The sequence below is a fragment of the Muntiacus reevesi genome, chromosome X (genome assembly GCF_963930625.1).
Source record: "Muntiacus reevesi chromosome X, mMunRee1.1, whole genome shotgun sequence".
Taxonomy (NCBI): domain Eukaryota; kingdom Metazoa; phylum Chordata; class Mammalia; order Artiodactyla; family Cervidae; genus Muntiacus; species Muntiacus reevesi.
Window position 1 is genome coordinate 126,725,497 of NC_089271.1, and position 23,335 is coordinate 126,748,831.

A 23,335-nucleotide genomic window follows, 5' to 3' on the forward strand; every position below is an offset into this window, starting at 1 on the left:
TCACAGATTAACAGCTTAAACATTCAATACAAGAGTGTACCTCTTTCCGCTTCTGTAGCAGGAGTTCTAGCCTCTCATTGGCTCGTTTTCCAATCATTTTATTCCGTTCTGCCTCATACTGTCTTTGTGTATTATCCATATTAATGCTAAGATTTAGTGCCACATTCACCAAAGCTGTCATCAACTTCATAGCTATTTTTAAATGGAAAATGTTGAAATTAGTCTCACAGTAAAATTTACAAGTTATGATCTACTTAAGAAAAATTAAAAACAAGATGGGCTGTTCCACTTCTAATAGAAAAATACAGCTGCTACAAATGACAACAATAGTACAATAGCTAATGTGTATTGAATACTTACTATATGTCAGTCAGTTGCCTATGTTAAGTATTTCTCATGGATTAACTCCTAATCCTTACAACAGCCCTCAAAGTTAAGTATTATCCTCATTTCATTCATGAAGAATCTGAAGTTCAGGGAGCTTAAGAAATCTGTCTCAGGGAATTCCCTTGTCCAGTGGCTAGGACTCTGTGCTCCTGATGCGGGGGGGGCTGGGTTCGATCCCTGGTTAGGGAACTGGATCCCACATGCCACAACTAAGACTCTATGCAGCCAAATAAATAAAAATAAATGTTTTTTTTTTTAAAAAAAAAGAAATCTGTCTCAAACTACACAGTTCATATATATAGCTAAAACAAGATTCAAAACTAGATAATATTACTCTAGACTATGCTCACTCTTCAATGATAGGTCCCGACAATGACCTTTTCAAGAGACCATGATTTACCTTCTAAATGAATTGTGACTAATGCAGCAGTCACTTAACTATCCAGTAACCGAAGGGGGAGGGAACGGAAGTGCTTCTTTTTTTTTTTTCCTTAAGTGCTTTTTATCAAAGTACAGTGTGTAGAAATGTTGGGACAGTTTTATCAGTATTTGATTTCCTTTAATTTTACTCTTATTATATAGCATCATAAAGACAATGATGCAATTATGAAGGACAGATCAAGATAAAAAGTCAAAAGTACAAAGAGTAAAATGTCACTCAATCAAGTGCTTTGTATCAGTTTCTCCAGATCTCTACCTTCTGTTATTGAACTCTTGCTACTGAGACAAGACTCACTGCTTGTGATTTCAAACTTATTAACTGAAATATCTGAACATATTATGCTTTTTTTTAGCTTAGGGCAGACTATTTCTCAAGCCTGATTCACTGCATGACAGAACACCACAAAACTAAACCTTAATTTGTGGCTACTAGCTCTCTTTAAAAGAGATTCCCAATCTTCTGCTCTGAGCTACTGTATACCCTCAGCAAACCATTTTCTCATCCTGATCTAAAATTACTCACCTTGCCCATTATACATGTTTTTAATTTACTTTAACCATTCAAGTTCTTAACATCAAAGCTACCTAAGTACACAGATCAATCACATTCATAATTTGTGACCTCAAATCTAAAATCCTACAGGGAGATTGTCTGCATTTTTTTTTAATGGAGGGCTGAGCAAAAGGACATCTTTAATCACAGCTTTAATTCTTTAGGGAAATACTCTAAAGGAAAAATATCCCCACATTTAGAGAATGAAAAATTTTTGTAGAAATCAAAATAGTCTATCATTAATGCATAGAATACTTAACAATTAATGCCTGGTCAATTTACTCATACTCAAATCAAAAGGCACATATTCAATAACAGTATATGAACAATTTTACCTTTAGCACAAAAGAGAAACCGGGACATTTTGTCAACATCAACAGCAAAAATCACTGTTCTAGAATTAATCATGTGAGCCTTAAAAATGTAACTTATTTCATATAAAGATCATAGAAAAATTGACTCAGCCTAAAGTTACTCAGAGGCATTAGAAAAATCAACTTTTCTGATGTGGTTAAATAAGCATCATCCTGTAGGGACAATCATACTGGGAGGGATTATGCAAGTAGTGACTATGTACACAGGTACATATCCAAAATCACTGCTCCCCAAATTTGATGTCCATGCCTTCCCTGATAAAACATATTTCGAGACCCAACAGATTACTATGCCACAGAAAGGGAGAAGAGGTGGACAGGAATCAAGTAGGTTTATCACAAGAAAATTATAGTATGTCTTCAGAGAACCAAAACTATCATTCCATTCTCCATAATTCTTGGGATTGGAGGAAAGAGGAGAATGTCCTCTTAGGGGCTACTTAATAAATAAAATTAATTTGTCACCATTATTTCATTCCTTTTAATGAAAATCATTTTCATCTCTAACCTAAGAAAATGCTCAAAAAGATTTCTGAATACTGACCTGCCAGGGTGCTTGTATGTCGAAATGCTCTGACTTGTGAGTCAGACAATCCTGTAAGAAGTGAAATGACTGTATCCATCATGTACTCATCGTATATGATACTATATTGACACTGCCGTACTAATACGCCAATGAATTCACAGAAACTGGATTTGAACTTCTTCCACTGAGGACCAGCCATGGTAAGTGGATAATCTCCACTATCCTAAAATAGACATTTTTAACAATTTCACTTAAAACACATAATTTAATAAACTTTTACTTGTTTTTGAAATACTCTAGGCAGAAGCTGAAAAGACTCCTTTATCTCTTCTTCTATAGTAAATCCTCAAAGTAGGCACAAGAATAATATGCAAAGGTAGAGATACATTTGAACACATCTGGTCTTTTATTTAAGATCAAAATGGATAGTCTGAATTCACTCTAACCAATGAAAATATATTCTAATTACATACCAAAATAAAAAGCCTCTCCCATCAAATAAAATTTATTCTGAGAAGCAAAGATACAGTCACTAAATTTCTTTAAAACAAAACCGAGCAAAAATCAAACCAAAGTTCCCTGTTTTAATGATTCAACATGATGAAATCATATTCTCAGCCAGTCTAATAGATTCATGTATGACTTATAAATAATCGAAGGATTACAATGTAAGTTTTTATTAGCTTCAGGACATCAAACACTCAGCAGATGTAAACAGTAATTTTTTTAAGTGAAAACAAGCTAGAATGACCTGTAAAGACAGGTATTCAAGTATTCCTATATGTAAGATGGTGCATTCACCAACAAAGATACATTGAGGTCCTCTATAAAGCATTAAAAACAAACAATTCTTAAGAATAAATGCGGAGACCAATACTACATAGAAGTTTCTGACAAGAATGTCCTCAGGCCATTATGGTTTAGTAAATTTTTTAACAATTAAATTTTGTCATTAGAGCCATATATTTTAAATTTTTAATTAATGCCATACACAAGTTGAACTGTGTCTCGTCTGAGAATAAGGTCCTAATACTCCACAAAAAGGTTTTCTTCCATTTTCTGATTGGCTCATTTAGCACTATACTGAAAGGTAGCATCTTAATTGTTGTTACCAACTTGGTTTGCTGATATTTTCTAATCTTATTTCAGGAATCTTATTTCAAATACCTATTGAGAACAAAGCTCTCACTAAAACATTTAATATCAGAAGGTTAAAATAACACCATTCCTCATAATTACATCTCAACGACTTAGAGACTGACTAATAGCACTTAGTGATCATCAAAGCCATTTTAACAATTCTTGTTTTCAGAAAGACAGTTGAAAGCTCCTTCATCTGAATAAGATAAAAAAAAAATCATATAAAACTCAAATGAGAAAGGCTTTCTACTTGAAAATTCACAGTGAAAAGTTTTGAACAGTAAAAACTACTGGTGCTTGAATACAGCTGTGAACAAAACAAACAAAAATCCCTGCCTTGAAGGAGTTTATATTATAGTAAATCTGTCTTTATTGGCAATAACACTTCAAAGACATCACTGTGATAATCAACTAAGGTCTAAGCTAGTATTTATTATGTATTTGTACTGTTCTTATTATTCACATGTAAAACATAAATAAGACTTTAAACAATAAAATATACCTGCAAGCATTTATCTTTGCCTAAGCTTACACATGTTCATGGGCACTTAATTTTATTGTCTGTTGAAATTTTAATTTTTTAACAAAAGAGCCACCATTTAGTTCTTACTATGTGCCAGACACTGTAAAATGCTAAGGAAGTTTTCAAACATTATTGCATTCAGTCTTCTTAAGAGCCCTATTAAGTATTTTTAGCTCCATTTTACAGATGATGAAACTTATGCTAAGACAACAATTTGCCCAAGGTCACATGGCTATCATTTAACTGGATTTCTACTACCAAAGCTCTTATCTACAACACTAATATTCAAATTTTAATATTCTGAAGATCAAGGTACATAAAATTATCACAACATTTAGGGTATTAACTTACCTCATCAAACTCTTCAGTCATTTTTCGAATTATTTCAGAGTTTTGCATATGTCTAAACATTTCTGCTGTGACAACACCTGAAATTTCCAAGTGTAAGAAGTTAATACATGGTAAATAAAACAATAGAGAACCTCTAAGTCCATCTCTAACACTAAAATGTCTAGTCGCACAATAAGGTGTACTTCTCTATTACGTGATCTTCACCATGATACTCAATCCTGTAAAGCACAAATACCACTCTCAACATATACAAGAAAAGAGACCCACACTTCTCACAGGTCTCTTTCTTCCTTTTTGTGAAACAATCAGCCTTAGCCATTTCTATCCAACTCACTTTACTCCTAGAATATGTATACTGGCTAAACTCTTTAATATAAAGCATATGTCATGAATAATGAGGCAGCCATCTAGGATAACATTTAAAGCCCTAAGGATGAACTTGAAGAAAATAAGGGAAAGAGTAATAGGAAGAATTCACTTTAGGCAGGTTTCTTTATTAAGCATAACTGTATGTAAGGCAACTGTATCCCACCATCCACCTCAAAGGACTTCAAATAAACAAAAGTAGCAAGTTGTAGTTCCTGTTCATCCAGAAGTCTGTAACCTACTTCTAAGTTTAAACAAAGAATAATGGGGGGGTGGGAGGGGGTGGGGAGATGGGCAGGGATAAAGTGTTTAAGGTAGTACATAGTAAATGCCCTAATGAGTGGAAAAATCAAGATAGGCTTAAAAAAAGAAAGAAAGAATTAAGATTTGAGTACGTAGGTGTTTCACAGAGAAGGAATCTGATACTGGACATGGGAGAGGAGGGGAGAAAGAATACACATTACGAGAAGTAGTATAACTGTATCACTTTGTTGTACACCTGAAATTACACAACACTGTAAATCAAATATTAATATATTTCAAAAATAAAAGACAAGTAGTAAATGTTAGCCAGGTATACGCCAAATATCAGAAAAGGAATTTCTAGGGAAAAATTATGAGTAGGAGACAATGCAAGAAGTCATACATGAATTTTCATTAATAGGGTATCACACACACAAAAAAAGAGTAACTATAAAAAGTGAATTTCTTAAACTACATTTCTCTATTATTTATACTTTGGCAGTCTAATCACTATGAATACTATAAATATACTAATATCTAAAAGAATGTCTTGACCAGCTGCGGCGGGCGTCGCGGCCGCCCCCGGGGAGCCCGGTGGGCGCGTGCGGTGCGTGTGTGTGTCCGCCGGCCGTCGGCTCCCGCCTCCCCCCCGCCCCCCCACCACCCCGCCGGCGGCCCGCGCGCCGCGCCACACCCCCACCGCCCCGAGGGAAAAAAAAAAAAGAATGTCTTGGGACTCCCCTGGCAGTCCAGTAGTTACGACTATGTGCTCCCAATACAGGGAGCACAGGTTCGATCTCTAGACAGGGAAGTAAGAGACAGCATGGTGCAAGGTGTGGCCAAACAATAAAAATAAAATAGTGTCTTGGTACAGGAAGACGAGATTTATTATAAAAATTAGATATAATTGATAGATGTATTTCAATTAACCAAACTCTGTGTGCATGTGTGTGTATATAAAACTAAAAACAGCAACAAAACATCATACTGTCTTTCCAACCCCTAATCTGAATGAGCTCCTTCTCTATAGGCATGCAATTTAAGACCTTCCAGTAGTCCAACAAAGCCAGCAGAACTAGCACATGAACTAACATCCACGGAGCCTCCTATGTACCGGCCACTTAGGCCCTGAAAACAAGCCTGTAGAGCAGGTACTATAATCCTGGCTTTACAAATGAGAAAACTGATGCTAAAGCAAAGAGAAGTTATAAATAATTTCTATGAGATTATTAGTCAACATCATGTTGCCCAGCCCCAGGTGAGATCAATTTCTACTGGTACTGTAAAAGAACCCTTACTTACCACCTTAAAAAAACAAATGGTTGTTTACAAATAATAACAAATTTGGAAGAAAGCGTGATTTCTCCAGCTAAAGAAGCACATTCTCAAAAATGTTTTCAAGGGGTTTTAAATTTTTATTTAGAGCCATGAATATATCTCAAAAACTTTCCATACTTTATACCCAAATACTGTAAATTTGGCAATGCTAAAGAACAAGTAAGTCAATCCCTGAAATAATTTATATGAAATAAACATTTAGATATGTCAAAGTAAACATAATGCATACAGCTTGACCAACTTCTAAAGCTCCTCCTCGCATCTCATAAACCATGTAACAGTCATAAACTCAAATATAAAGAGAAAATAAAGTGGCTGTCACAAACTCCATGCATATAATAGCTCCCGAGGCAGGTATGAAGGAGCCATCAGGACACTAGGCCAGATCCCACTGCCTTAAAAGTGTGGGGGACATGAAGCGAGTTATTTAAAAACTGGTAAACTGAAAAGTGACAGCTGAAAGAAAGAAAAAAGGAAACAACATTGGCTGCAGAATCACCAACCACAGAGCAGTCTGGAGCCACTCAGTGTGGGGCCAAACGTCTCTCCACCTACCTCAATAGCTGTAAAAAGCGTTAACTACAGTAAAATAACTGACGCTCATAATAACAATCCTAGACCCACAGGAATAGGTTAAAGTACACTGTGTATACTTAAATATGTGTCTAATTCATTTAAAAAGGAATTCCATCAAAATATTTTTTGAATATGTTTAAGCACATCATGACCTTAACTTTGAATACATGGTAAATTCCTCTTTATGATGCTTCCATGATTCTAAAATAAGTATTATAGTCGTGTTTACGTTTTCAACACCTTCAATTTTTAAAAATCTTCACAACCTGATTTATGATAAGGTATATCCAACTGTCGAATGGTTAACTTCCTTATTTATAAATACACTGAGGCCAGAAAAGGAATGTATCTGATAAAGGGAAAACGCTCTATGGCTTTGTTTTAAAACTGCTTATTTAGAAACCTAATCAGGAAACTATAATCAATCAACTAAGACTGAATTTCAACTCATCAAATTATTTCTGGCACCTGTTCAGTTGCTTTGTCATCAACCTTCCATTTCAAAAAATCTAAAGAGAAAGGACATGGCCCTTAATTACATAACACAACCAATGGGTACTTGTATCCTTCTATTCCAGAAAGACGGAATGGACATGGGCAAAATAAAAATATCAACATATCTCATTTTCTAAAGAGTTTATCTGGTTTATCATACTGTCATTACCATAACACTTCCTCTGAGCAGATTCAGTAGAATTTTCTAATACTGATATACAGATATCTTTAGCTAAGAAGTTGAGTAAACTAGGCAACTCTCTGTACTCTAAAGTTCAGACATTTTTAAAAAGTTCTCAAAACTGACTACATTAATGGCATTAATGAAGACCATAGATTCAAGAAGTTAATAAATTTGTCTATCAGGCCTCACATATAACATTTAATATGAAGACTGCACTGAAAGTTGTGATCAACCCCATAAAATGCATCAGTTCTTATAATGTTACTTGTTTTCCAATTCCAATGACAGGATTTTCAAAGAAGTTTTATGGAATTAAATGAGTAGATTGCTTCTTGGGATCTTTTCTTCAGATCTGTTTAAATCATTCTTTAGCATCTTCATTTTTTATATCTATTTTTAAGCAATCTTCCCTCCTCCTGACTTCTAATGCCCATTTTTGGTGCCATTTTCATTTTAAAAAAGAATAGCTTTGGAAAACTCTGTAACAATTATCTGCCTGTGCATCTTTCTTGTAGAATTTCAAGGATGGGGCAAGTTTAGGGAGACAGAATAGGTCAGAACCTGCCCATGATCTTGATGACTTCATTTACTGATTCAGATCAGGGTATATGACTCCCCAACTTACACAGTTTTGTCCCTCTGGCCAAATGTGTGCGCTATAAGTTTTTGTCTCAGGAAAGACATTTCTACATTTTATATTTTCCATACTTTTAATTCAAAATCTTTTTAAATAAATTATAAACACTTTAAACAAGACCCCCCTCCAGAGTTTCTCTTTTAGGAGAAAGAATCTGGAAATTTCACCAATACCTTACTTAACTTCCTTAGTTACTTACTTACCTACCTACTTACTTTCTTACTGTTATTCATGGCACTTTTTAACTCCCTACACTTTATAATTCCCTGCTACTTGAACCTGTATCTCTTCATTATCTTCTTCCTCCCTTCTTAATCCATTTCTTTGTTCCTAAAACCAGATGCTGAAAGTGGGAAATATATCTAATAAAAGTAACATAACATTATAAATTGCCAAGTTCTTCATTAACTTTCACATAGAATACAAGTCTCAACAGACTTCCTCTCTTTGTTCTTTACTCTTTTTCCTTTACATATTTTATATAGTTATAATGCAAATAAATCAGTATCTTGGCAGTATTTTCCACACAAAGTGTTAATAATCTTCAGATGAAACAAAAAAGATAACATTTGAGAACATTTTGATTCCAAAATAAATATATCTTACCTTTACAGCCTGAACACTGAATAAAAAAGTTGATGAGGTCAAGAAGTGCTATATCTCGGTCATGCTTGTATGACTCTATCCAGTCATCTACCACCGACTACAGCAAGAAGGGGAGAAAAAACATTAGCTTTTTCTAACATTGTAAGATTTAATTCAGATCAAAGTCATTAAGATCCCATTAAGTGGCATCACATTACTTCAATAAATACATATTTGTATACCAAAATTTACATTGTAACAATAAAAGGAAATCAAATTCAGTAAATTCATCACCTGATTATACATGATGATGATCCATCTTCCTTAACTTTTGAATTAAAGGGAATCTGAAAACTATAGGACCCAACTCTATAAACTGAAATTTATTAGTGATATTATAGACATCTTAGAAAATATTAAAATAGCTGACAAAAATACTGTACTAAGTAGTATCTAAATATTTACAATGCCGGTGGAATGAAAACTTTACAAAATTTTTAAAAAGAAGTAAAGGCCTGGGTCAATGAGGAAATGCAAATAAAATAACACTTTTTCTTGAGTGCTAATAATCTCATATTAAGAAAAAACGGAAATCGAAGGCTAAAGAAGCATCAAAAGAAAGATAGTTCATGAATCTGGAGACCTAATGTTGTTAGATGACAGTACCCTCCAAACTGATTTACAGACTCAACGCCACCCCTATCAAAATGCCAGCTAATTTCTTAGCAGAAATTGGAAAGTCGATCTTAATATCCTTAGGGTGATGCAAGGTATACAGAACAGTCAAAATAGTCTTGAAAAGAGAACAATGTCGGAGGACTCACACTTCATGATTTTAAAACCTACTACAAAGCTACTGGCATAAGGACGGCTACGAACATTACTGAAATAAAATTTAAAGTCCAGAAATAAATCCTTAGACTGATAGTCATTTGATTTTTGACAAGGATGTTAATCCAGTTCAACACAGAAAAACTAGTCTTTTCAACAAATGGTGCTGGGACAACTGGACATCTGTAAGCAAAACAATGAAGTTGGACCCTATCTTACATCATACACAATACTTTTACTGAAAATGCGCCAAAGACCTAAATGTAAGAGCTAAAACTATAAAGCACAGAAGAAAAATTTCATAACCATGTTAGGCAAACCATTCTTAAATATTAGACCAAAGGCACAAGACGAAAGAAAGAATAAGTTTGACTTATCCAAAGTTAAAACTTTGCTCTTGAAAGGAATCCATTAAGAAAGTGAAAAGATAACCCACAGAATAGGGGAAAATATTTGCAAATCATGTATCTGATATGGAATTTGTGCCCAGAAAGATAAAGAACTGTAATTCTGTAATTTTAAAAGCCAAATAATCCAATTAAAAATACAGGCAAGGGATGGAATAAGTGCTATATAAAAGATACACAAATGGCCTATATAGCACATGCAAAGATGATCAATGCAATTGGCCACAAAGGAAACAGAAATCAAAACCACAAGAAGATACCACTTCACTCCCACTAAGATGGCTATAATAAAAAAATATAGACAATAACAAACGCTAGCAAGAATTTGGAGAAACGGAATGCTAAACCACTGCTAGTAAAAATGTAAAATGGTGCTGTCACATTGAAAAACACAGTTCGACGGCTCCTCAAAAGGTTAAAGAGTTAAACGACCTTGCAACTCAACTCCTAGGTATATTACCCAAGAGAAATAAAAACAAACATCCAAACAAAACCTTATTCAGTAATAATCATATAACAGCATTATTCAAAAAAGTCAAAAGGTAAACAAACTACAGGTACATCAAGAGATGAACAGATAAACAAAATATGGTCTATCCATACAATGGAATATAATATTATTTGGCAATAAAAAATAATGAAGTTATAACACATGCCACACCATGGATGAACCTTAAAAACATTATGCTAAACCAAAGAAGCCACAAAAAACCAATCATTATTTGTATGACTTCATTTATATGAAATATCCAGAATAGGCAAATTTATAGAAAGTAGATTCATGGTTGCCTAGACTTGCAGTCAGGTGAGGAGAAAGTGACTGCTAATGGCATGAGGTTTTTTTTCTGGGGATGGAAAAAATTCTAAAATCAGATTGTGGTGATGGCTGCACAACTCTTGTGAATGTACTAAAAACCATTCAATATACACTTTGTAAGAGTGAATTTCACGGTTTCTGAAGTATATCTCAATACAGTAATTTTTTTTTTTTTTAAAAAGAAGAGAACTAAAAAATAGTAGTAGTACTGAGACCTCCCTGACAGTCCAGTGGTTATAAACAAAATTTTAAAATTAGGGTGATAAAAAACAGCTAATATAAAAATAAAAACTCAGGAAGGAAAATGTTTTAAGTTAAATACATATGGAATCTGAGTATAAACTGAATGAATAAAATACATACAACTTGATGTACAAAAAAAAAAAAGGAAATATTATTTAAGAATTATCTGGCTCATGGAGACTGACTGGACGTTTTCTAAAAAAAAGATGCTTAATTTCTAGATTTTCGTCTTTTTCTATACTTTACAGCAGCTTGTGTATGTCAACCAACTCAATTTATGAAAGAAACATTTTTAAGATGATTCTCAAATATGATACAAGCAATAAATATCAAGAGAATATATTATGTGACTATGGAAGTTTGAAAACATGGCCCCAAGTTGTTTGACATTGCTCCTCAAAAAGAAGTGAAGTCTATGTCCCCTTCTCTAGAACAGAGTGCGGTAAAAATGATGCTTCCAAGATTAGGTCATAGAAGGCTCTTCAACTTCTGCACTGGGTTCTCGCAGCCCTATAGAACTAGACACTTCCTCTCAGTACAGTCTCTTTAACCCAGAAGCTACTTCTTACAGTAAAGTAAGAAGCCAAAGTCACAAGGAAGGACCATTTGTAGGTACTTAAGCTAACAGTTCTAGGTGAGCCCAGCCTTCCAGTCACTCCTGACTAGGCACCAAATATGAATAAAGAAGTCTCCAGATGATCACAGTCCCTGTTTTTGTCACCTCCAGGCATTAAAGCTATCTCACCTAAGACCCCAGGCATCATGGATGGATGCATAGAAGAGACAACCCTACTTACCTCTGTATGAATTCTAGATCCACAGAATCACTAAGCATCATATAAAAAAATGGTTGTTCTTTTATATCACTTAGTTTGGGGTGTTTGTTATGCAGCAACTGATAACTAGAACAAGGGCTATTCTCACCAGTAAGGATACAAAAATATTTAATGAAATCTTACAAAATTATCACCACGTCTCATCAAAAAGTTATTCACGAAGCTCAAAGTAGAATTTATACTAGAATTTATATAAGGCCACTGTAATAAATACAAATAAAATACAAATAGTAAACAATACAAGCTATCACAATGAAACATATTTAAAAATTTAACATTTAAAAATTTAAATTAAATATATTTAAAAATTTAGTATACAACCAAATTGTATACTAAAAACTCATTCAATAAAATTCAATATCTATTATCTAATAGAACTAGGGGCACAAGCATGATTTCTTCTTTTTAAAGAACTATTTTAAAACTGACAGTGAGTCCTGTACTTATTCACTCTCACTTATAATTACCGAAATAGGGATATCCTAGGGATACAAAAAAATGAATAATACACAGTCCCCGATCTAGGCATTAACAATCTAGAAGCAAATTCAGACATGTGCATAACTGTAATATACTGAAAAGAGAAGAGTAAGAAATACATTCAAGGGGAGAAGGAGACAGAATCCACAAATGTTCCCCGCTAAAAGAGGGATATCTGAATTAGTCAATCCTGTGTGATATGGAAGGGAGAAAAATAAGACTATTTCAGGCAGTAAGAAAAACAAAAAGAAAGGTCTAGGGGCAGACAACATATGGTGGCTAGAGAACAGCAAGTATGCCATAAGGAAATCAGGGTTAAACTTTTAGATAAGGAAGAACTCTTCCAAGTTTGTAAACAGGAGACTTTCTTGATCAAATCTGGTGTTAGAAAGATAACACAAGTGGGAGTACACAAAACAAACTAGAGGTGGAGAGATGATTCAGGGAAATTAATGGATACTGTGGATATACTGCTTTTAAGGTGGAAAGCACATTTAGAAGACAAATGGCATAAAGGTACAATCTTAACATATGACAAACCACAAGCAACACAAAAATAAGGAAAGTGTTCACTCTTTAAACACTGATATACCATTAACAAATAGAAATATAAAGTTAAGTCTTCATATTTTCTATTAAAAATTTATGATGTGCCAAAAAGTTAATTTAAAAAAAACCCACTTACAAACTAGACAAAAATAGAATAGCCTAATGAGTATAGATATAAGTTGAGATTTCTGATGGTAACAAAAATGACAAAATATTGGGAAAAAAGATTAATGCATTTAACCACTTAGAACAAAATATTACAGACAAAAAGTATAATATAAATATAAAAAGGAAAGTAACAAAATGGTATACAGTATGACAGAGATAATTTATCTCTTCAATAAAATTAATCCGAAATGGGAACTAGAGAGAGGAAGGTAATTTTTGAAATCAGGGAATGACTAAATAAACCATAGCACAGTAATATAAGACATTATTTTTTTAATGTGTACACAAAACAATAATTTAAAATGTTAAACAAGAAATAAAATCCACATCCTAATTACAACTATATGAAAGCTAACCATATATGAATAAATGAGTTAATTCAAATTCAAGAAACTACACTGCACTATACAATCGGTGATGGTTTGAAAGCTAACAATCCCTTACATGTAAAAAAATTTTATTTATTAGTTTCAATTAATATTTTATAATAATTTCATTAAATATGTATATTGAGTAGAGTGTTGATTCAATTTTTAAAAACCATATGGATATAAAGCCAAAAAGTTTCTGTTGTCATAAAATTATGAAGAAACAAAATTAGGATAATTTGACATGGGTGACTCTAACTTTGTACTCCTGTGCTAAGAAACAGCACAAGTAATAAAATCTGCAATAGACAACAGTGATCAAAATAATTCACTCAAGTGGATAGTGACTACATTAGGTCACTCAACCAAGAATTCTGTATGTGTAAAGAATTTCATGTTTTAACAGCCACTATATAAATTCAGAGGAAACTGAAACATCCCAGTCAGGGTTTATAGCAGCATATTTTTTGACCAAATAATTTTTTGTGAGATGCCATTAAAAAAATAATACAGAAGAAAATGACTCAAGACACAGCTTAAAGGTCTTATGCCTGAACTGACAGATTCCTGGTTTCCCGACTAGTTTGTTGCTTTTTTATAGTAAGTAGTGTGAAAAAATTTTTTTTACATGGAGAAGGCAATGGCACCCCACTCCAGTGTTCTTGCCTGGAGAATCCCAGGGCCGGAGGAGCCTGGTGGGCTGCCGTCTATGGGGTCACACAGTCAGACACGACTGAAGTGACTTAGCAGCAGCAGCAACGTGAAAAAAATTTTTTACATATTAGAAAAATCAGGGATATATTTTACATAACTCGCTAAAGTTCACAATGTACAAATGAACTGGGAAGAACACAATAAACATTACCTGCATAGCACTCTTGCCCATTTTAACAACTTCAAACAACATCATGTTTTCCACTCCATTCTGTTGATGATGACCATTCATTCGGTTTGGACCAGAAGGAGGTTTTCCTCCTCCATTTCCACCTTTGCCCTTCTCTCCTGGGCCTTTTTTGCCTTTTTTACAAGTCTGCATAAAGATTACAAATTGATTAAGTTACATCCTTATCCTTAAGAGTTCAAAATAAAGGTACAGAAGCAGCTGATAGGGTGCATAATTATAAAATACTCAAACCTGACCTAAAGCAGAGTGTCATACACATGTCATAGTGAAATTATATGGTAATGACAGCCTCTTTGTTGTACTGATTTTTTTCACTTATACTGCCATATACCTCATGTAACACTGCAATTTGGAGCAGTTTCTGTAGATTTAACAGACTACTGGGTCCCAAATTTCTACTCCTGTTAGCTGAGGGATCTTTGGCACGTTACTTAACCACACTGTGCTTCAGAGAGATTTTCTAATTTGCAAAATGAGAATAAAAGTAAAAAAAGATAAAAGTGCCTACTTCATAGGATTGTTGCTTCAGGGTACAGACTGTAGTGGGCAGCAGCAATAACAAAACTCTGTGAAATAATTAACTTGTAATTAGTTCAACATTTTAACTTGATGTCTATCGTTAGTCTTATAAATCACTGCACTCAATTGACAATTCTAAGCATTATGAATGGGTATATCAATCTCATTCTTGTCCTGGGCCCTCCCTTAAACACTTATTTATCATGAAAATTCAATTAACAAATACTGTGGAAGTGAAGCCCCTTTATAAGAAAGTTGTCAATGCTGGGTGTGGAGACTTCATAATCAGTGAAATGGTTGCCCACATGCCTCAGATATAAAACACCTCCAATAGCATTTATACATTATTTTTTAAAAGTCACTCCCCAACTCAGAGTTCTCATTTCTAAAATGCCAGAGCTGTATTAAAATCTTTACAGATTAGAACAGATGATTGAGGGTCTCTTCTAGATCTACACATTTCTGTGATCTAGAGCAACAGTCAGCAAACTTTCTGTAAAAGCATCAGATAGTAAATACTTTTAAGGCTCTGCAGGCCACATACTGTCTCTGTCACATATTCGTTACCTTTACTATCCTTAAAAAATGTAAAAATCATTCTTAACTCACGGGTAGTACAAAAACAGGCCATAGTTTGCAAATCACTGGTCTATAGCCAGGTCTACAAATTCACTTCCACTGACTGTATGTTTCCATGCTTTGTTCTATAAAGGGTTCTTTCTCCTTCAAAAATCTAAAACCACCCTACTCTTAAGAACTACTTCAAATCCCTTCCTAACCAATGAGAGATACTACTTGTTAATTTACCTTATTTTGTTAATGATATTCAGTCTTTGTGAACCTAAGTCACTAATTCCTAATTGAAGAAAAAACGGCTTCCCCAGCAAAAAAAAAATTTCAGAGATAATGGTAAAAGAAAAGCTCAACTACAAAGTGTACACTAGAAAAGTATAAAATGTTCATGTTAATTAACATAGAGCTATATATTTGCAATTTATCTATCACATGCCTCAATATTCCCTGTTGGTATGAAAAACTAGTACAATTAAAATGGTTCAATGGATATGCTGTGCTACAAAAAACAACGTGCAAAAGCAGACAATATTGGGAAGTACAAGAAGTAAACAAGTTAATCTTGTAGGGGGGAAAAACCTATTAAGAAAAGACTATGAGGTAGTATATACTATAGTGAATTAAGAGTACCATCTTTTAACAAATGTGGGCTCAATTCCTCAACCATTAAGCTTCTCTAGACCTCAGTTTACTGTCTATAAAAATAAAGAAGTTTTCTAATCTATGGGGTTGTTCAAATGTTAGATAACAGGTAAAATTATTAGCACAGTGCATCGAACATACATAGTATAGGGTCGAAATATGATTACTGTTACAATAAATCTTTGATCTGACCCCCTAATAACCAAGGGCAGTGGCTACTCTATTCAGATGCCACTATAAGTCTTATCCCAATTTGCAAATTAAATCAAAGCCAAAAGCAGAATTTCAGTTTTTAAAGATGGCTGCAGAACCAATAAAAAATGACTTTCTAATGAATAACTGTAAACTACCCACTAGAATTATGGCTGTATTTGGATAGTCATGAGTTAACATGTGTATTCATTCACATGTTCTCTCTCATACTACTACTTTTTAAAAGACTAAAAGTGCATAGGAAATATGAAACACAAGGATTATGTGCACTCTAAAAAGGTATTCCAAGGACTAGTTAAATAAATTATGTTCCATATATAAAATATGATACTATGGGACTTCCCTGGTGGTCCAGTGGTTGGGACTCCATGCTCCCAATGCAGGGGACCCAGGTTTGACCCCTGGTCAGGGAGCTAGATCCCACATGCCACAACTGAGACCCTTGTGCAGTCAAATAAATAAATTTTTTTTAAAAAATGTGATACTATGACACCATCAAAAATTACAGAGAGGAAAAATTCACTGATCGGAAAGCTTCTGACAACATACCATTAAGTTTTAAAAGCAAAGGAAACAGTTTGCATAGTTTGATTCCATTTAAGTAAAATTCTACGTGCATGTTTATATATGTGTGTATGTTCATCAAAATGTTTACATATTTAAAATGAGAAATTTTTACGCTGTTCATCATACATGTCAGCATTATTTAGACATTTTTAAGTAAATGTGTCATGAGAAAATATAAATCCAAAATTCATTTTGGCAAAGAAAATGCTGAACAAAGAGAGTCATCTTTTGCACAACATATTTACACATGCACAGAGTCAAAGGTACTTTCCAAAATAATTTAACCATTCACTAAGTTATCCACATCTCTCAGGCTATCCACTCATACTCTAAACTTGCATTCTATTGACTCAGAACTTCACTTTGTTCATTTTTATCCTTGACATTATTCATAAAGAGTCATTGTCAATAGTAAACCTCGTAGGTTACATTTTTAGGGTGCTTTAGAAAAAGAAATTAACCAATTTGCTTTATATTGGACTATTCATGTCAATAAAAATAAAACCAATAGAATATCGTATTTTGCTTGGCATACAATGCTTTATAAAGTAAACTACTTGAAATAATGACTTAGTAATTCCAACTTTATAGTAGTAGAAGTAGAGAATCAAAAGGTATTTTGATCTATAAGTCAAAGAAAGCACATGTGTTCAAAGGTTTACCATACTTATCAGTAGAAAAAAGCATTTTTACAAGAAAACAACATCTGAGACATAACTAAAAATAATATATATACACACACACACATACACACACATACATATATTCATATGTATAATTATGTTCTTAAGAACCAAATTAAAGACACATATTCTGTACATACTTTTCCTTTGCCTTGCTTTTGGTTTTTTCCTTCAATGTCTTCAAAATCTGTGTCAGAAGAAAAGTGTGTTTCTGACTCCCTACGACAAAAAGATAAGCAATTATTTAAAAGCTGTCTTAGAAATGTAAATGGAGTTTCTAATTTTGCCATATTTTCTAAAAGAAAGGATAACTCATTACAAGACTACATTAGCATTAAATGTAATTAAGATGCTTTTCCAAAGTATCATATCACAGCGTATTACCAAACATATAAAATTATATATCACAAAAACATTAATCTAAAACACAAATGTCTAAACATTTATCTTGTTAACTTTTAACCAGAGTATAAAAACGAAAACAGAGGCTCTCAAACTTTAACTCTAGGAACTAACTGTGCTATTCTATTAGAATGGCTGGTTTCATTTTTGATTCAGAGATCATGGTATGCAGGTAAAATTGTATTTTAGCACTAGATATGAGATAATTTTTATTAGGTAATTTTAGCAATATTAAGGCTCTTATGACCTTTCCTACATCATCCCAAAATATTTATAAATCTAAGTGTAACATGTATTTCTGAAAGATTATACATAAACATTTTTACAAACTAAATCATTTGAAAAAGATTAGGGAAGTATGCTAACTGATCAAAATCTTTTATAAAGTAAAAAGGTAGTGAGCTAGTCGAGAGAACTGTTTCTAGTTAACACAGTACTAGGAAACTGTGTGACCCTGAACAACTGACAACCTCTCAATCTTCACATCTACAAATAATATTTATGCAGGAAAAAAGGAAATCTCTGAAGTCTCTTTAATCTCTAAGACACCAATTTATAGTTCTCATTTTGCCCCTCATTTTGGAGTAGAAGGGGTGTTGTGTATAATCTGTATTTTCTAGGGTGTAATGGAAGTGTGCGTATGTGCTTGGCTCAGTCGTGTCAGACTCTTGTGACCCCATAGACTGTAGTCTGCCAGGCTCCTCTGTCCATGGGATTCTCCAGGCAAGAATACTGGAGTGGGTTGCCACTTCCTTCTCCAGGGGATCTTCCTGACCCAGGGTTGGAAGCCGGGTCTCCTGCACTGCAGGCAGACTCTTTACCGACTTAGCTACGAGGGAAGCCCAAGGGATAATGGAAGTAAATCAATTTAAATATACATGGGTGATGCTTCCTATATATATAAAACTGGGTCCCATCTATCTAAATAGTAGTAACATACCCACCCTTAAATGCTTAAAGCAAGGCATACTTGGTATTTGGGTCACTCACAAAGGCTTTTAGAATTGAAAAACACATAAAAGATAAAAGTTGTACCATTTTAAATGTGTAAAACTATTATTCGTTTTGTTTTTAAAATAAATAGAATCCAAGTGAAAGGCTAGTCTTCTCTAAACTTCTTCTATTTCCACTTTTATTGCTATAATAACCAGTTGTCCAGAGGCTGTGAGTTAGGAACACTTTTTATAAATGTAAAATAATGGCTAAGATGCTAGCAGGGGTAAAAAAATTACTATTTATAGCACTTACCTACAAAGTTATGTAAGCAATGTATTGAAGATACTGGCAATCCTAACTATGTCCTACAATGCTGCGAGGAAAATAGCCTGTAATAAACACCATTTCCCATAGTTAATTCACTAAAACCAGAATGACTACTTAATATTAACCCTGAAACTCACACCTCTTATATGTTAAGACTGTTGTCATCAATAATCTTCCCACATGCCTAAATGACTTTACAAAAAGAAATTGAAAATGTTTTTAAACATCTTGGCGTGTCAGTAATACTTTTTTCTTCCCCAAGACATCTGTGGGACACTAGCTCCCTTAGAAAGCTCAGCAAATGCCCTAAGTCAGCAATCATTAGTCTTTGCCAATATTCCAATGACCGAAGAGTAATCAATGGCTCAATCACACTCTTAATTCTCATCTCCAGGCTATCCCAACTAAAAGAATGAGCCACTACAGGTTTAATTACTAACTGGAAAATCTGAAGAAATCTGGAGTAATCAGGTGACAGTCTAAAAAAAATCCCAAACCAGAGAAGAAATATTCTTCTGAGTCTGTCTTTCTCTCTGGCTTCCCTTTGTTTTTAAGATCAAACCAACAACAAAAATCTATCCTAGGTGAAATTACAACATGCTAATGTGTTCACAGAGTAACCTTTTAGTGGCCTGAAACTTCAATTAGTCATCTGTCACAGGAATGAATCTTCCACTCATTTCTCTTTACCCTGCCCCAACCTCACATACCCAATCAAATACTGCCTAGTTTACCTCCACAACAGCAATTTCCTCTTATCTATTATCCTATTTCCACCTGATGTGAAAAACTGACTCACTGGAAAAAGACTCTGATGCTAGGCAAGATTGAAGGCAGGAGAAGGGGACAACAGAGGATGACATGGTTGGATGGCATCACCAACTCGATGGACATGAGTTTGAGCAAGCTCCAGGAGTTGGTGAAGGACAGGGAAGCCTGGCGTGCTGCAGTCTATGGAGTTGCAAAGAGTCAGACACGACTGAGCAACTGAACTGAACTGATTATCCTATTTCAGGTCCTAATTACTTGAGATATTGTAATAGTCAATACTCTATAACAAAAACTTTTAAAATTATCTCTACTGTATTAATGTATTTGAGAAACTTCATAAGATAATACTATAATAGTCAAACCAAGAATTAATTTTTTTAAGATTATCCCATATCCTCCCTCAAAGAAACTAAAAGAAAAGCAAGAAGTTTTCCTCAAGAAACTAAGAAGAGTCAATACAAACTGGGACTAAAATCATATTAAAAAACATGCTTTGAAATACTGGTAATATCTTAGTAGACTCAATAGTCTGAAAATGATAACATTATTTTTAAAATAAAAATCTATAAAATATCAAAAGCAGACACAAGCCACCATTATGTACAAGGATATCTGTCGCTTTCAAAATTTTTAGCAACCAGGATCTGTTTTAAAATCAAGTCTTATAAAGATCCTAATAACAAACATAGTGTGGTATATGTGTGTGTAAAGTTAATAGGGTCCACGAGCAGTTTAAAGGTTCACTCTTAGGCATCTCATGAAACTAGAGCTTAGAATGAAAATCACTACTGCAAATAGTAGCTCAAATTCTTTCCTACATGAAACACTAAAGAGTAATGAGAATAAAAGTTGAAGAAGGCATATAGGTAGTTTTTAGGACAAAGGTAAAGAAAATACCTATGTTGAAATCACTTTATGAACCAATGAGCATGTAATTTGTTTCTGGGGAAAAAAAGGAGAGCATGTCCTAACCTCCTACATCTGCTTCAGTCTGTCACTTGATCTTAAAAAGAAATCTGACAATCTGACATTACATCCTAAATACTATTGCATGGTATATATTCCTTACTAATGAGGACACGTAACATTTTAAGAATTCATGACACTCCCTTCAAAACAGTTGTTATTGTAAAACCAAGTATGGACTCGAAGAAGTGAACAGCAAAAATAATAAATTTTCCAGTATCTAAATTACAAAATAAGCACACTACAAAAAAAAAGGCATGGAATTACTATTACAGAGCCCAGTAAGCATTGGTATAAACTATTTCAAAGTATGCATGCTGTCTTATACTGAAACACTGTATCTTCTCAAGCAGAAGTAACTTTAACTGAAGTTAATACAGTTCCCATTTTGTGGAAAAAAACAAGTATTTAGAAATTATCATAATATACTTACTGAAGTAGATTAAAATCAGTTGGTATTTCTGGAGCTGCTATCATTTCTTTATCATCTTCTGTAACGCCCCAATGTCAGAAATGTATTCATATATTTATGTGGGTAAAATGATGGTTTGCTTCTTTCTTCTAAGGCAGACAATTCCTTTAAAAATGATAGGGGGTAGGGAGAAGAAATGCCATATTTATTATAAACACACCAAAAGTGTTGGGAAGGGTATCTACCCAAAAACTAAATTTCCAAGTGTCTGCTAAAGTGTTTTGGTAAATAAGGATTTCTATACTTTGCATTTGACTGCTTTTTCTAGATACGGATTTGTTACAACTGTTGTAGCTCCACAATAGTAACAAAAAATACAAAGAAAAAAGCTTCTATTACAATTAGTTTTTAGAATTTGTTATAATTCTCTAGCATGGCTTAAAAAAGATAGATGCCTGGAGAAGGAAATGGCAACCCACTCCAGTATTCTTGCCTGGAAAAGTCCATGGACAGAGGAGCCTGGCGGGCTGCAGTCCATGGGATTATATGACTGAGCATGTGCGCACAAGTGTGGAGGGAGATGGGTTGGTAGCAATAAAGTGGCAGAACTAAAAAGAAAAAAAAAAAGATAGATGCCCTAACTAGAAACAGAATGTGACTTTTACTCATTGTAAAATCTTTCTGACAAGTTTAAACCGTTACAAAATGCCTAAAAATTCTCTAGCTTTTGCTTATGATGTATAGCTAAAAGGAGCTAATTTTAAAAATCTAAGATATAATTTTGAAACATTTTAAAAACAGATTATTCTATCACAGAAAAATAGCAATCCAAAGCCTGTTTTTTAATAACTAACTGCTTCATGATAATACCACCTGCATTTAACAGGAAAACGGAAAAAATGTTAGCCCAGACTGATCTATTCCTTCAAGGAACTTAACACCAGTAATGTCATATGAACAACAGATGAATGCATTTGTGACCAAACTAAGCCTGGCCATAGGAAGATGCAATTCCTCAATAGGAGGGTAGTCTAAAAAAGCAAATGACAAGCCTATAACAGAAAATAGGCTGGGTCTGAAGCTCTTAATCTTATGTATAACTTTGTTTTAAAACTTTATGCTTTTATTTCCAAGCGAATCATACTTGGTGGCCACCTAAAGACTAAACATATCCAATTAATTAATAAATCTTCAAAGACCACATAGTGATGAGAAGTTCTTCTCATGAATGATCTTCTAAATGGAAACTGATCAATTTTTCCATTAATTTTAAATCTCTAAAACACATCATAAATGGCTACTAATATGTAATTGATATAACAACATTCAAAACACTGCATTTCCTTGCTCACTCTAATTAAGCTACTATGAACAGCAGAATAATGAAGAGGAGAAACAAGGATCAATAATACACAAAACAGACCCTAATCAAGGGTTGTCTATACCACCACTTTGAGTTTTCTTTTTCTCTGAAGAATACTCATATTGTAAAATCTTTATTAGGTATGACTGGTAGAATGGTCTTCTCACACTAAATCATGATCCCAGGATTGTTACCCTTCAAGACCACTAATTGTTAATCTGGTTTTATTTTTTATTGTAACCTAAGGAACTATATAAGTAGTATATCAGAGTTGAGACTTGTCATCACATATAGGATACACTCCAGCCTCCTAAAAATCCCAACTTATTTTATTACTTTATTTATTTTGAACTGTGCTGGGTCTTCACTGATGCATGGCTTTCTTCTCTAGCTGCAGCAAGCAGGAGCTTCTCACTGCAGTAGCTTCTCTTGTTACAGAGCACCGGCTCTAGGCACATGGACTTCAGTATTTGCAGCATGCGGGCTCTAGAGAGCAGGCTCAGTAATTGTGGCAGATGGGCTTAGTTGCTCTGTGTCATATGGGATCTTCCCAGATCAAGGATCGAACCCATGTCTCCTGCAACAGTAGGTGGATTCTTTACCACTGACTGAGCCACCAGGGCAGCCCCCAACTTATTT

The 23,335-nt window shown here is 34.0% G+C and overlaps 1 protein-coding gene across 5 annotated transcripts in view; it reads right to left on the minus strand.

The window, feature by feature from the left end:
- The window catches only part of STAG2 (STAG2 cohesin complex component), a 135,977-nt gene that overhangs the window by 65,589 nt on the left and 47,053 nt on the right, over positions 1 to 23,335 (minus strand). For 4 of the 5 annotated variants that reach the window (XM_065914823.1, XM_065914826.1, XM_065914824.1 and 1 more), the window contains exons 2-8: positions 21,355 to 21,498; positions 17,660 to 17,738; positions 14,284 to 14,448; positions 8,741 to 8,837; positions 4,296 to 4,372; positions 2,300 to 2,504; positions 41 to 192 (exon numbers count right to left, since the gene is read on the minus strand). In XM_065914823.1, the coding sequence (XP_065770895.1) occupies positions 41 to 192; positions 2,300 to 2,504; positions 4,296 to 4,372; positions 8,741 to 8,837; positions 14,284 to 14,448; positions 17,660 to 17,738; positions 21,355 to 21,398 (819 nt within the window). In that variant the 5' untranslated portion in view covers positions 21,399 to 21,498. Of the gene's footprint in view, positions 1 to 40; positions 193 to 2,299; positions 2,505 to 4,295; positions 4,373 to 8,740; positions 8,838 to 14,283; positions 14,449 to 14,830; positions 14,889 to 17,659; positions 17,739 to 21,354; positions 21,499 to 23,335 lie in introns of those variants that run through there. The other variant, XM_065914827.1, reaches the window with a different exon arrangement.